The following is a 15,559-nucleotide window of genomic DNA, read 5'->3' as shown; positions in this document are numbered from 1 at the left end:
CTTAAGGGCGGCCATCTCAGGAGAGGGTAGAGCCCTTACAAGCGTGTGAGCGCTTTATCCACCCTAGGGGGTGTTTCCCAACGCACCCTAACCTCTGGCGGGAAAGGATATAATGCCAATAACATTTTAGAAATTATCAGTTGTTATCGGGGGAAACCCACGCATCATCACACACCTCATTTAATTTCTCAGATTCAGGAAAACTACAGGTAGTTTTTCCTCACCGAACATAATACCCCTTTTTGGTGGTACTCGTATTATCAGAAATGTGTAAAACATTTTTCATTGCCTCAATCATGTAACGTGTGGCCCTACTGGAAGTCACATTTGTCTCTTCACCGTCGACACTGGAGTCAGTATCCGTGTCGGCATCTATATCTGCCATCTGAGGTAACGGGCGCTTTAGAGCCCCTGACGGCCTATGAGACGTCTGGACAGGCACAAGCTGAGTAGCCGGCTGTCTCATGTCAACCACTGTCTTTTATACAGAGCTGACACTGTCACGTAATTCCTTCCAACAGTTCATCCACTCAGGTGTCGACCCCCTAGGGGGTGACATCACTATTACAGGCAATCTGCTCCGTCTCCACATCATTTTTCTCCTCATACATGTCGACACAAACGTACCGACATACAGCACACACACAGGGAATGCTCTGATAGGAGGACAGGACCCCACTAGCCCTTTGGGGAGACAGAGGGAGAGTTTGCCAGCACACACCAGAGCGCTATATATATACAGGGATAACCTTATATAAGTGTTTTTCCCCTTATAGCTGTTGTATCTTTAATACTGCGCGTAATTAGTGCCCCCTCTCTCTTTTTTAACCCTTTCTGTAGTGTAGTGACTGCAGGGGAGAGCCAGGGAGCTTCCCTCCAACGGAGCTGTGAGGGAAAATGGCGCCAGTGTGCTGAGGAGATAGGCTCCGCCCCCTTATCGGCGGCCTTATCTCCCGTTTTTCTATGTATTCTGGCAGGGGTTAAATGCATCCATATAGCCCAGGAGCTATATGTGATGCATTTTTTGCCATCCAAGGTGTTTTTATTGCGTCTCAGGGCGCCCCCCCCCCAGCGCCCTGCACCCTCAGTGACCGGAGTGTGAAGTGTGCTGAGAGCAATGGCGCACAGCTGCAGTGCTGTGCGCTACCTTGTTGAAGACTGGACGTCATCTGCCGCCGATTTTCCGGACCTCTTCTGTCTTCTGGCTCTGTAAGGGGGGCGGCGGCGCGGCTCTGGGACCCATCCATGGCTGGGCCTGTGATCGTCCCTCTGGAGCTAATGTCCAGTAGCCTAAGAAGCCCAATCCACTCTGCACGCAGGTGAGTTCGCTTCTTCTCCCCTTAGTCCCTCGATGCAGTGAGCCTGTTGCCAGCAGGTCTCACTGAAAATAAAAAACCTAAAACTAAACTTTTCACTAAGCAGCTCAGGAGAGCCACCTAGTGTGCACCCTTCTCGTTCGGGCACAAAAATCTAACTGAGGCTTGGAGGAGGGTCATAGGGGGAGGAGCCAGTGCACACCAGGTAGTTCTAAAGCTTTACTTTTGTGCCCAGTCTCCTGCGGAGCCGCTATTCCCCATGGTCCTTACGGAGTCCCCAGCATCCACTTAGGACGTTAGAGAAACATACTTCTGCGATATACGTTGATAATGTTTAGCTGTCACGTCCTTCCTAGCCTTTATCAGAGTAGGAATGACCTCATCTGGAATGCCCTTTTCCGCTAGGATCCGGCGTTCAATCGCCATGCCGTCAAACGCAGCCGCGGTAAGGCTTGGAACAGACAGGGCCCCTGTTGTAACAGGTCCTGTCTTAGAGGAAGAGGCCACAGATGTTCTGTGAGCATTTCCTGCAGATCCGGATACCAGGCCCTTGGTGGCCAATCTGGAACAATGAGAATTGTCTGTACTCCTCTTTTTCTTATTATTCTCAACACCTTGGGGATGAGAGGAAGGAGGAGGAAACACAGACCGACTGGAACACCCACGGTGTCACGAGGGCGTCCACTGCCACCGCCTGAGGGTCTCTTGACTTGGGGCAATACCTCTGAAGTTTTTTTTTGTTGAGGCGGGACGCCATCATGTCTATCTGGGGCAGTCCCCACTGACTTGCAATCTGAGCGAAGACTTCCTGATGAAGTCCCCACTCTCCTGGATGCAGATCGTGTCTGCTGAGGAAGTCTGCTTTCCAGTTGTCCACTCCCGGAATGAACACTGCTGACAGTGCGCCTACATGATTTTCCGCCCAGCGAAGATTTCTGGTGGCTTCCGCCATTGCCACTCTGCTCCTTGTGCCGCCTTGGTGGTTTACATGAGCCACTGCGGTGATGTTGTCCGACTGGATCAGAACCGGTAGGTCGCGAAGCAAAGTCTCAGATGACGAAGGGCGTTGTATATGGCCCTCAGCTCCAGGACGTTGATGTGAAGACAAGTCTCTCGACTTGACCAAAGACCTTGGAAGTTTCTTCCCTGTGTGACTGCTCCCCAACCTCGGAGGCTCGTGTCCGTAGTTACCAGAATCCAGTCCTGAATGGCGAACCTGCGACCCTCTAGAAGGTGAGCACTCTGTAGCCACCACAGGAGAGACACCCTGGCTCTGGGGGACAGGGTGATCAACTGATGAATCTGTAGATGTGACCCGGACCACTTGTCCAGTAGGTCCCATTGGAAGGTCCTCGCATGGAACCTGCCGAAGGGAATGGCCTCGTAAGATGCCACCATCTTTCCCAGGACTCGAGTGCAGTGATGCACTGACACCTGTTTTGGCTTCAATAGGTCCTTGACCAGAGTCATGAGTTCCTGGGCCTTTTCTATCGGAAGATAAACCCTTTTCTGGTCCGTATCCAGAATCATGCCTAAGAAGGTCAAACGAGTCGTAGAAAAGAACTGTGACTTAAGGATATTGAGAATCCAGCCGTGTTGCTGTAACACCTTCAGTGAAAGTGACACTCTGTTCAACAACTGCTCTCGTGATCTCGCTTTTATCAGGAGATCGTCCAAGTATGGGATAATTGTGACACCCTGCTTACGCAGGAGCACCATAATTTCTGCCATTACCTTGGTGAAAATCCTCGGGGCCGTGGAAAGCCCAAACGGCAACGTCTGAAATTGGTAATGACAATCCTGTACCGCAAATCTCAGGTACGCCTGATGAGGTGGATATATGGGAACATGAAGGTATGCATCCTTTATGTCCAGGGATACCATAAAATCCCCCCCTTCTAGGCTGGCGATGACCGCTCTGAGCGATTCCATCTTGAACTTGAACCTTTTCAAGTATAGGTTCAAGGATTTTAAATTTAAAATGGGTCTGACCGAACCGTCCGGTTTCGGGACTACAAATAGGGTTGAGTAATACCCCCTCCCTTGTTGAAGCAGGAGAACCTTGACCACCACCTGTTGAAGACACAATTTGTGAATTGCATTTAAAACTATCTCCCTTTCTGGGGGAGACGCAGGTAGGGCCGATTTGAAAAACCGGCGAGGCACCTCTTCGAATTCCAGCTTGTAACCCTGGGAAACAATTTCTATTGCCCAGGGATCCACCCGTGAGTGAACCCAGATGTGGCTGAAAAGTCGAAGACGTGCCCCCACTGGGGCGGACTCCCTCAGCGGAGCCCCAGCGTCATGCGGTGGATTTTGTAGAGGCCGGGGAGGACTTCTGCTCCTGGGAACTAGCTGTGGTTGGCAGCTTTTTCCCTCTGCCCTTACCTCTGGCAAGAAAGGACGATCCTCGTACTCTCTTGTTTTTATATGACCGAAAGGACTGCATTTGATAATGTAGCGCTTTCTTAGGCTGTGAGGGAATATAAGGCAAAAAATTTGATTTACCTGCCGTAGCTGTGGAGACCAGGTTCGAGAGACCTTCCCCAAACAATTCCTCACCCCTGTAAGGTAAAACCTCCATATGCCTCTGAGTCGGCATCACCTGTCCATTGTCGGGTCCATAGAACTCGTCTAGCAGAAATCGACACAGCGTTGACTCTAGAACCTAGTAGGCCAATGTCTCTTTGAGCATCCCTCATATATAAGACAGCATCTTTAATACGACCCAGGGTCAGTAAAATGGTATCCTTATCCAGGGTATCAAATTCCGCCGATAAGGTATCTGTCCATGCTATTACAGCGCTACAAACCCAAGCCGACGCTATCGCCGGTCTGAGTAATGTACCAGAATGTGTGTAAATGGACTTTAAGGTAGCCTCCTGCTTGCGATCAGCAGGATCCCTGAGGGTAGGCGTATCTTGGGATGGCAGTGCTACCTTTTTGGATAAGCGCGTCAACGCTTTGTCTACCCTCGGGGAGATTCCCACCGTATCCTGTCTTTAGTCGGGAAAGGATACGCCATAAGAATCCTTTTGGGAATCTGCAGTTTCTTGTCTGGAGATTCCCAAGCTTTTTCAAATAACTCGTTCAGCTCATGAGAAGGGGGAAAGGTTACCTCAGGTTTCTTTTCCTTATACATGTGTACCCTTGTGTCGGGGACAGGGGGTTCCTCTTTGATATGCAAAACATCCTTTATTGCAATAATCATATATTGAATACTTTAAGCCAATTTTGGCTGTAACTTTGCATCATTGTAGTCGACACTGGAGTCAGAATCCGTGTCGGTATTAGTGTCTACTATTTGGGATAGTGGGCGCTTTTGAGACCCCGAGGGTCCCTGTGACATAGGGGCAGGCAGGGCTTGACTCTCTGCATAATACCTGGACTCAGCTTTGTCCAACCTTTTGTGCAATAAATTCACATTAGAACTTAAAACATTCCACATATCCACCCAGTCAGGTGTCGGTGTTGCCGACGGAGACACCACATTCATTTGCTCCACCTCCTCGCTAGGAAAGCCTTCTACCTCAGACATGCCGACACACGCGTACCGACACACCACACACTCAGGGAATCCTCTTATCTGAAGACAGTTCCCCCACAAGGCCCTTTGGAGAGACAGAGTATGCCAGCACACACCCAGCGCTAATGACCCAGGGAAAAAACACAATATGTTTATTCAGATAGCGCTGTTATAATGTATTTGCGCCAATTTATGTGCCCCCCCTTTAAAACCCTCTTTCACCGTGGTAAGCAGGGGAGAGTCCGGGGAGCTTCCTCTCAGCGGTGTGCTGTGGAGAAAATGGCGCTGGTGAGTGCTGAGGCGGTCTTCGGTCCCGTTGAAAATTTTCAAAACTGGCGGGGGATCTCTTATATACAGTGCCCAGCCTGTATAATACCTTTATTAGCCAGAATGGAGGTCCTTAATGCTGCCCAGGGCGCCCCCACTGCGCCCTGCACCCTAACAGTGACTGTCGTGTGTGTGCTGTGTGGGAGCAATGGCGCACAGAGTTACCTCACTGAAGAACTGAAGTCTTCTGCCGCCTCTGAAGTCTTCTTTCTTCACATACTCACCCGGCTTCTATCTTCCGGCTCTGCGAGGAGGACGGTGGCGCGGCTCTGGGACGAACGGCGGGGTGACACCTGCGTTCCATTCCCTCTGGAGCTAATGGTGTCCAGTAGCCTAAGAAACAGAGCCTGACATTAAAGTTGGTCTGTTTCTCTCCCCTCAGTCCCTCGATGCAGGGAGTCTGTTGCCAGCAGGCTCCCTGAAAATAAAAAACCTAACAAAATACTTTCTTTTCAGGAAAACTCAGGAGAGCTCCCTGTAATGCACCCAGTCTCCTCTGGGCACAGTAATAAACTGAGGTCTGGAGGAGGGGCATAGAGGGAGGAGCCAGTGCACACCCATACCTAAAGTTCTTTCTTAGTGCCCATGTCTCCTGCGGAGCCCGTCTATCCCCATGGTCCTTACGAAATCCCCAGCATCCTCTAGGACGTAAGAGAAACAAAGTTTAACTGTTTGGCGCCCAGACTCGTCCTCTCTATGATCCATGTCCTCTATAGGAGGTAGAATAATTATTTTACATTTTGATCATTTGTGTAACCCAGAGTAACTATTTATTGCCAGTTGTTGCACACATATTAAGCAGCGCGTTACAGAGAATGGTACTAGCAATGCATATCAGTTCCTGCCTCTGTGGCTAACAGTCTATATTCCCTAACACATTTACACGCACACACATTCACGTTGGGGTAATTTTTGTTGGAAGCCAGTTAACCTACCACTATGTTTTTGGATTGTGGGAGGAAACCAGGGTACACGGAGGAAACCCACGCAAGAACAGGGAGAATATACAAACTTCACACAGTCAGGGCCGTGGTGGGAACTAAACCCATGACCTCAGTGCTGTGAAACAGTAATGCTAATAAACTGAGTAAGAGTTGCTGGAGGGCAGACACAAGCCAATAAATTGAAGTTCTCTGAAAGTCGAAAATTCTTTAACCAATTCTGCACATGTAGCATGCAAGCAATGACAAATTAATAGTATAAAAAGGTATAACTGACACCACTGCTTGATATAGGAGAAGGTCATCTGCTTCACCTGTAATGGGTGCTTCAACTTCTATCATGGTCTTCTCTCGTCGTAAAATTGCAGCACCCTCATTGATGATCCTAAGTGCAATTTCCTCATCTACCCGGCCTTCCTTTATTAAGTGGTTTTTCAAAATGTCCACTCTGGGCTTCCCATCAGTGTCAAATACTTCATCGGATGTTAATCGGTGTGTTGGAGGAAAAGGGACAGCTGCAAAATCGTATTTAAGTATAATTAATGCCAAAAAATATGAGAAAACATACCAAAACCCCTAATTTATAAAACACTAAACACACATGAAACAATATACACAGTACCAACATAACCAAGTACATGAGTTTAACGTAACTGAAAGCAACTTGGATAAGATGTAACAAAATGATTAGTATGGACAATGAACAGTCCAGAGGTTGCCCAAATCTAAATTCTTCAGAAACAATGTACAGTAAAGGTGTTTGATTTTTTTTTTTTACTTAAACATGCTATAAATCTTGAAAATGAGTGCCTTGAAAATGAGCGAAATGTTTATCATGAACTTTATTTTACCCTACTTTCTATTTGATTTATTTATAACTGTTGCTTGTTCTGTCATGTTCACGGGCCTACCAATACTGGCTTTTCCTCTGCATGATGACTATATGATCATCTGTCAAGATTATATCCATACCTTACCGGTTGTTTGTACTCTACAAGGTTGGGCCTTTCATATCTGGGAAAATGCATAGATTACTACGTACTCTGGGCCTAATTCAAGGTTGATTACAAAACAACATTTTCCTCTAATGAACAAAACCATGTGCACTGCAAGTGGGGCAGATATAACATGTACAGTGAGAGTTAGATTTGGGTGGGGTGTGTTTAAACTGAAATATAAATTGCAGTATAAAAAAAAAAAAGTAGCCAGTATTTACTCTGCAGAAACAATATAACCCACCCAAATCTAACTCTCTCTGCACATGTTATATCTGCCCCACCTGTACTGCACATGGTTTTGCCCATTAGAGGAAAATGTTGTTTTGCAATCAACCTTGAATTAGGCCATCTGTTCATTGTTAAATGTTATGAACATTGCTTCAATAAAAACACATAACAAAAAAATAAATATATATTTATCATGTCCTCTGGTTGCAGCTAACTTATTGCAGTAATGATAATGCAAAACATGAAGGATCAGGGGCACTAGGTGGAACGTTAACGGGAGTCTTGGCTGTCACCAATATTTCTTCATGTACTTTATTCAAAACAAATCCTGTGGCGGCCACCAGTCACATTATAGCAAGTTACCTATACCATTAATTTGTCTAAAATAAGCTTTAAGCGATGACTGTATAAAAAAATATTGATGTAAGAACTGATCTAGTTTACAGGTGAAACTCAGAAAATTAGAAAATCGTGCAAAAGTTCATTTATTTCAGTAATTCAACTTAAACGGTGAAACTAATAGGATTTTAATTACCTACCAGTAAATTCTTTTCTCGTAGTCCGTAGAGGATGCTGGGGCCCACGTTAGTACAATGGGGTATAGACGGGTCCACTAGGAGCCATGGGCACTTTAAGAATTTGATAGTGTGGGCTGGCTCCAAACTCTATGGCCCTCCTACCAGACTCAGTCTAGAAACTGTGCCCAAGGAGACGGACATAATTCGAGAGAAGGAAATACAGATAGTGGTGATATTCACACCAGCACACATGTACAACAAAAGGAAAGCCAAGCTAACCAACTTGGAACGATTCAGCAATGGCTGAACTAATAAACTGAACAAAGTAACAATGCAGGAATATGAAGCACTGGGCGGGCACCCAGCATCCTCTACGGACTACGAGAAAAGGATTTACCGGTAGGTAATTAAAATCCTATTTTCTCTTACATCCTAGAGGATGCTGGGGTCCACATTAGTACCATGGGGATGTACCAAAGCTCCCAGTAAGGGAGGGAGAGCGCGGAGGTTCCTGCAGACCTGATTGACCTAACTTTTTAAGTCCTCAGAGGCCAAAGTATCGAACTAGTAGAACTTAGCAAACGTGTTCGACCCTGACCAAGTAGTTGCTTGGCAAAGCTGTAAAGCTGAGACACCCTGGGCAGCCACCCAGAAAGAACCCACTTTACGAGTAGAGTGGGCCTTAACAGATTTTGGACACGGCAAGGCTGCCGTAGAATAAGCATGCTGGATAGTGAACCTAATCCAGCGAGAAATTGTCTGCTTAGAAGCAGGACACCCAACCTTGTTGGGATCATAGAAAGGACAAACACAGCATCCGACTTCCTGTGACGAGAAGTTCTCTTCACATATATTTTCAAAGCTCTCGCAACATTCAAGGACTTTGAGGTAATTGAGGAGTCAGTAGCCACTGGAACAACAATAGGTTGGTTGATATGATAAGCCGACACAACCTTTGGAAGAAATAGCTGACGCGTTCTGAGCTTATCTCTATCCTCAAGTAGGGACTCTTGCATGACAATGCCAATTCCGACACACGTCAAGCAGACGCCAATGCCAACAGAGTGACCGCCTTCCAAGTAAGAAACTTGACGTGCACGTCCTGTAAAGGTTCGAACCAATCCGATTGTAGGAACTGCAACATAACATTAAGATCCCAAGGTGTCGTAGGAGGCACAAAGGGTGGTTGAATATGCAGAACACCTTTCAAGAATGTCTGAACCTCAGGAAGAGCCAATTGTTTCTGGAAGAAAATGGACAAGGCCGAAATCTGGACCTTGATGGAGCCAAGTGTAGGCTTACATCCACACCTGCTTGCAGAAAGAGGCGAAACCATCCAAGCTGAAACTCCACTGTAGGAAACTTCTTGGATTCACACCAAGACACATACTTTTTCTAAATCCGATGGTAATGTTTTGACGTAACTCCCTTTCTAGCCTGTATCAGGGTAGGAATGAACATTTTCGGAATGCCTTTCCGAGCTAAGATCTGTCGTTCAACCTCCATGCCGTCAAACGTAGCCGCGGTAAGTCTTGATAGGCGAACGGCCCCTGTTGGAGAAGGTCCTCGCGAAGAGGAAGAGGCCTCGGATCCTCCAGCAGTAATTCCAGAAGATCTGCGTACCAAGCCCTTCTTGGCCAGTCCAGAGCAACGAGGATCACCTGAACTCTTGTTCTTTTTATTAGTTTGAGAATCCTTGGGATGAGTGAAAGTGTAGGGAACACATACACTGACTGGAACACCCACGGAGTTACCAGGGCGTCCACCGCCACTGCTTGCGTGTCCCTTGGCTTGGAACAGTACCTCCGAAGCTTCTTGTTGAAACGAGAGGCAATCATGTCTATCTGAGGTACAACCCATCGGCTTGTTACCTCTGCGAATACCTCCGGGTGGAGGCCCCATTCTCCTGGATGGAGATCGGGTCTGCTGAGGAAGTCCGCTTACCAGTTGTCCACTCCCAGAATGAAGATTGCTGACAGCGCCACCGCGTGCCTTTCTGCCCAGAGGATTACTATTACCTCTGACATTGCCACTATGCTCTTCGTTCCGCCCTGTCGGTTTATGTAGGACACTGCCATTACATTGTCTGACTGAACTTGAATGGCCTGATCTTGCAGAAGATGAGCAACTTGTAGAAGGCCGTTGTATATGGCCCGTAGTTCCAGAATGTTTATCGGAAGGATGGATTCCAGACTTGACCACTTTCCTTGGAAGTTGTCCCTTTGGGTGACCGCTCCCCAACCTCTGAGACTTGCATCCGTGGTTAGAAGGATCCAATTCTGAATACCGAACCTTCGGCCCTCGAGTAGGTAAGAAGTTTGCAGCCACCAGAGGAGTGAAATTCTGGCTTTCGGCGACAGGTGTATCCGCTGGTACATGTGAAGATGTGATCCCGACCATTTGTCTAGGAGATCCAGTTGGAAGGACCTCGCATGGAATCTTCCGTACTGAAGAGCCTCGTAGGCGGCTCCCATCTTCCCCAGAAGGCGAATGCACTGATGAACCGATATCTGGGCTGGCTTCAGGACATCCCGTACCATTGATTGGATCACCAATGCTTTCTCTGCTGGCAGAAACACATTCTGCACTTCAGTGTCGAGTATCATCCTTAGGAAAGGCAGTCTCACTGTCGGTTCCAAATGGGACTTTGGAAGGTTCAGGATCTGCCCATGATCCTGGAGTAGTCGAGTTGAGAGAGAAATACTCTGCAACAACCTCTCCCTGGAAGATGCTTTTATCAGCAGATCGTCCAGATATGGAATTATGTTCACTCCTTGCCTGCGGAGGAGTAGCATCATCTCTGCCATGACCTTGGTGAACACTCGGTGCTGTGGAGAGGCCAAACGGCAGTGCCTGGAACTGATAAGTGACAATCCAGCAGCGCAAATCTGAGATAAGCCTGGTGAGGTGGCCAGACCGGAATGTGAAGGTATGCATCCTTGATATCCAGGGATACCAGGAATCCCCCTTCTCCAGACCTGAGATCACCACTCTCAGAGAATCCATCTTGAATTCAAATTCCCTCAAGTAGGGGTTCAGTGACTTTAGGTTTAATATCAGCCTTACCGAACTAATAACCCTTGTGTTGTAGCTGGAGTGGAACAGGAACAATGACATTTGTTTGAACCAATTTTTTAATGCCTTCCTGTAGAATAGCACTGTCTGCAGGAGAAACTGGTAAGCATGATTTGAAGAATCTGTGAGGTGGGAGTTCTTGAAACTCCAGTCTGTATCCCTGTATCCGGGGTCCAGGCATGATGACGCCCAAATATGACTGAAAGCTTTTAGTCTCGCTCCCACCTGCCCGACCTCCAGGCTGGGAGGTCCAATGTCATGCTGAAGATTTTGAGGAAGCAGAACCTGGTTTCTGTTCCTGGGAACCTGATGGTGCAGGATTCCTGGACTTTCCCTGACCTCCTCTAAAGAAGGTGGGTGGGGGTTTGGATTTCTTAAATTTTGCGGTCCCAAAGGTCTGCAGTGTAGGCGAAGGATAAGATTTCCTAGCCGTTGGTGCAGGTGAGGGAAGAAAGGTTGACTTACCCGTAGTTGCCGTGGAGATCCATGCAGCCAAAGCATCCCCAGAGCCTGACCTGTGAAGGGTAGGTTCTCCACACTTCTCATGGATTCTGCATCCGCAGTCCATTGGCGCAGCCAGAGTCCTCTGCGTGCCAAGACCGCCAGAGAAGTAGCCCGTGCATTCAGCATGCCAAGGTCTTTCATGGACTCCACCATGAAACCTGCAGAATCCTGTATGTGACGTAAGAACAAATCAATGTCACTTCTATCCATAGTATCTAAGTCCTCTAGCAATGTGCCTGACCACTTTACTATGACTTTAGAAATCCACGCACAAGCAATAGTGGGCCGTAAAGCGACGCCATTAGCTGTGTATAGCGATTTGAGTGTAGTCTAAATCTTGCGGTCAGCCGGTTCTTTTAAAGCGGTTGAACCAGGAACAGGTAAAACCACCTTTTTTGACAACCTAGATACAGATGCGTCAACGATAGGTGGGGTTTCCCACTTTTTTTCTATCCTCTTCAGGAAAAGAAAAAGCAATGAAAACCTTTTTGGGGATCTGGAATTTTTTTCTCTGGGTTTTCGCAGGATTTTCCAAACAAAGAGTTTAACTCCTTGGAAGCCGGAAAAGTAAGCAAGGATTTCTTACTTTCTGTAAAATAAGATTCCTCCACCTGTTCAGGTACGTTCTCAGAAATGTGTAAAACATCCCTAATGGCTTCAATCATTAGTTGCACCCCTTTAGCCAGGGATGCACCACCCCCCCCCCTTCTGTATATCCCCATCACCGTCCCCTGTATCAGAGTCGGTATCAGTGTCAGCTTGCATTATCTGGGCACGTGTACGCTTTTGTGGGTATGTAGGTAGGGTTTTTGATGAAGTAGTGGGGGCCAAATACTGTAACCCCTACACAGATTTCCTCAAAAACTGCGTCTCTTTCTCAGTATGTGACATCCTTGTAGAAATCTGGGATATCATTCCCCATAAAGAATCCACCCCATGGCGGTTCGGATTTAGAAGGCTGAGACAGTATATTGCAGTCCTGAGTACATGGAATAGACTCCTCAGGAGTAGATAAACACTCTGCAGCACAGGACACAGAGTCCTTAGACATGGTAATGTGGGATATATATATATATATATATATATATATTATACATACACACAGGAAAATGTCAGATACAGTTTCCCCCAGAGTACCTTCAGAGAGTCAGAGTCTAAGGAGCCAGACACACAGCGCCCTTGTGAGCAGTTATGATAAAAGCCTGGCGCTGAGTAACCAACCGTAATAGGTTATTACTAACAATGCACTCCCCCCTCCTGTCTATAACACCCTGGTACCGCAGTAACTGGAGTTATCTGGAGGGTCAGCGCTTCCTGTCAGCGTCTTCTTGTATGTCTGCAGGGAGGAAAATGGCGCTGGTGAATGCTGGATCCGCTCTGGGAAGCCCCACACCCTGTAATGGCACGCGGCTTCCCGCACAAATTTGATTATACTGGCCGGAGGTATCTATGCTAACAGTGGGATTAGCCCGTTAGCATTTGTGACCAGATTAGGGTGACCGAACTGGCCCAGGACACCCTTCCAAGCACCTACACTAAGTGTTGCTGAGCCTTCCTAGAGCGCAGCCTGTCAGAGCTGCGCTCCCACCCTTGTGCCGCCATACAAGCCGGGGACCGGCAAACTTGGACCCCCATCGCTGTACTCACCACCTTCTATCTTCTGGCTCTGTCAGGGGGTGGCGGCTGTGCTGCGGGAGTGAGCGGTCGCCTCGTGGGCTTGCGATCTCAGCACCCTCAGGAGCTCAGTGTCCTGTCAGCGGAGATAGAGAACTATTAACTTCTAGAGTTGGTTCCTACTCCCCCCATCCCCAGCAGCCTTGCTGTATCTAATGTTGTAATAAAATAAAAAAAAACTAAGAAAACTCCTAGGAGGTCCCCTAGTTGTGACCGGCTCCTCCGGGCACATTTTCTAAACTGAGAGTGGTAGGAGGGGCATAGAGGTAGGAGCCAGCCCACACTATTAATCTCTTAAATAGCCCATGGCTCCTAGTGGACCAGTCTATACCTCATGGTACTAATGTGGACCCAAGTATGCTCTAGGACGTAAGAGAAAATAAGATTTTAAACCTAGCGGTAAATCTTTTTCTCCTAGTCCGTAGAGGATGCTGGGGACTCCGTAAGGACCATGGGGATTATACCAAAGCTCCCAAACGGGCGGGAGAGTGCGGATGACTCTGCAGCACCGATTGAGCAAACATGAGGTCCTCCTCAGCCAGGGTATCAAACTTGTAGAATTTAGCAAAAGTGTTCTAACCCGACCAAGTTGCCGCTCGGCAAAGCTGTAATGCCGAGACGCCTCGGGCAGCCGCCCAAGAAGATACCACCTTCCTAGTGGAATGGGCCTTCACCGAATTAGGTAACGGCAATCCAGCCGTAGAATGAGCCTGCTGAATCGTGTTACAGATCCAGCGAGCAATAGTCTGCTTAGAAGCAGGAGCACCAACCTTGTTGGCTATATACAGGACAAACAGAGCTTCTGTTTTCCTAATTCGAGCGGTCCTGGCTACGTAAATTTTTAAGGCCCTGACTACATCAAGGGAATTGGAATCCTCCAAATCTCCCGTAGCCACAGGCACCACAATAGGTTGGTTCATATGAAAAGAGGAAACCACCTTAGACAAAAATTGAGGACGAGTTCGCAACTCAGCTCTGTCCACATGGAAAATCAGATCGGGGCATTTGTGAGATAAAGCCGCCAACTCAGACACTCGCCTTGCAGACGCCAAGGCCAACAACATAACCACTTTCCAAGTGAGATATTTTAATTCCACGGTTTGAAGAGGCTCAAACCAATGAGACTTAAGGAACTGTAACACCACGTTAAGGTCCCATGGTGCCACTGGGGGCACAAAAGGAGGCTGGATATGCAGCACTCCCTTCACAAAAGTCTGGACTTCTGGTAGAGAAGCCAATTCCTTCTGTAAGAAAATAGACAGGGCCGAAATCTGTACCTTAATGGAACCTAATTTTAGGCCCAAATTCACTCCAGTCTGTAGGTAGTGGAGAAAACGGCCCAGATGGAATTCCTCCGAAGGAGCATTCTTGGTCTCACACCAAGACACATACTTCCTCCAGATACGGTGATAATGCTTTGCTGTCACCTCCTTCCTAGCCCTTATCAGAGTAGGAATGACCTCATCCGGAATGCCCTTTTCAGCTAGGATCCGGCGTTCAACCGCCATGCTGTCAAACGCAGCCGCGGTAAGTCTAGGAACAGACAGGGCCCCTGTTGCAACAGGTCCTGTCTTAGAGGAAGAGGCCACAGATCTTCTGTGATCATTTCCTGCAGCTCCGGATACCAGGCCCTTCGAGGCCAATCTGGAACAATGAGAATTGTCCGTACTCCTTTTCGTCTTAGGATTCTCAATATTTTTAAGATGAGAGGAAGAGGAGGGAACACATAGACCGACTGGAACACCCACGGAGTCACCAGGGCGTCCACAGCTACCGCCTGAGGGTCCCTTGACCTGGCACAATACCTCGGGAGCTTTTTGTTGAGGCGTGACGCCATCATGTCTATTTGAGGCAGTCCCCACTGACTTGCAATCTCTGCAAAGACTTCTTGATGAAGTCCCCACTCTCCTGGATGGAGATCGTGTCTGCTGAGGAAGTCTGCTTCCCAGTTGTCCACTCCCGGAATGAAGACTGCTGTCAGAGCGCTTACATGATTTTCCGCCCAGCAAAGAATTCTGGTGGCTTCTGCCATTGCCACTCTGCTCCTTGTTCTGCCTTGGCGGTTTACATGTGCCACAGCCGTGACGTTGTCTGACTGACACAGAACCGGTAGGTCGCAAAGAAAATTCTCCACTTGACGTAGGCCGTTGTATATGGCCCTCAATTCCAGTACGTTGATGTGTAGACAAGCCTCCTAGATTGACCACAGACCTTGGAAGTTTCTTCCCTGTGTGACTGCTCCCCAGCCTCGGAGGCTCACATCCGTGGTCACCAGAACCCAGTCCTGAATGCCAAACCTGCGACCCTCTAGAAGGTGAGCACTCTGCAGCCACCACAAGAGAGATACCCTGGCCCTGGGGGACAGGCTGATCATCGGATTAATATGTAGATGTGACCCGGACCACTTGTCCAGAAGGTCCCACTGAAAGGTCCTCGCATGGAACCTGCCGAA

At 47.9% G+C, this 15,559-nt stretch overlaps 1 protein-coding gene across 7 annotated transcripts in view; it reads right to left on the bottom strand.

Moving 5' to 3' along the window:
* The window catches only part of LOC135056411 (serine/threonine-protein phosphatase 2B catalytic subunit beta isoform), a 150,500-nt gene that overhangs the window by 62,118 nt on the left and 72,823 nt on the right, over positions 1–15,559 (bottom strand). For all 7 annotated transcript variants that reach the window (XM_063961516.1, XM_063961511.1, XM_063961515.1 and 4 more), the window contains exon 2: positions 6,425–6,625. In XM_063961516.1, coding sequence (XP_063817586.1) covers positions 6,425–6,625 — 201 coding nt within the window. The remainder of the gene's footprint in view (positions 1–6,424; positions 6,626–15,559) is intronic.

The sequence above is a fragment of the Pseudophryne corroboree genome, chromosome 3, assembly GCF_028390025.1.
Source record: "Pseudophryne corroboree isolate aPseCor3 chromosome 3, aPseCor3.hap2, whole genome shotgun sequence".
Taxonomy (NCBI): Eukaryota; Metazoa; Chordata; class Amphibia; order Anura; family Myobatrachidae; genus Pseudophryne; species Pseudophryne corroboree.
The sequence above is the reverse complement of the archived record's forward strand: the minus strand, read 5'-3'. Positions and strand labels throughout refer to the sequence as shown.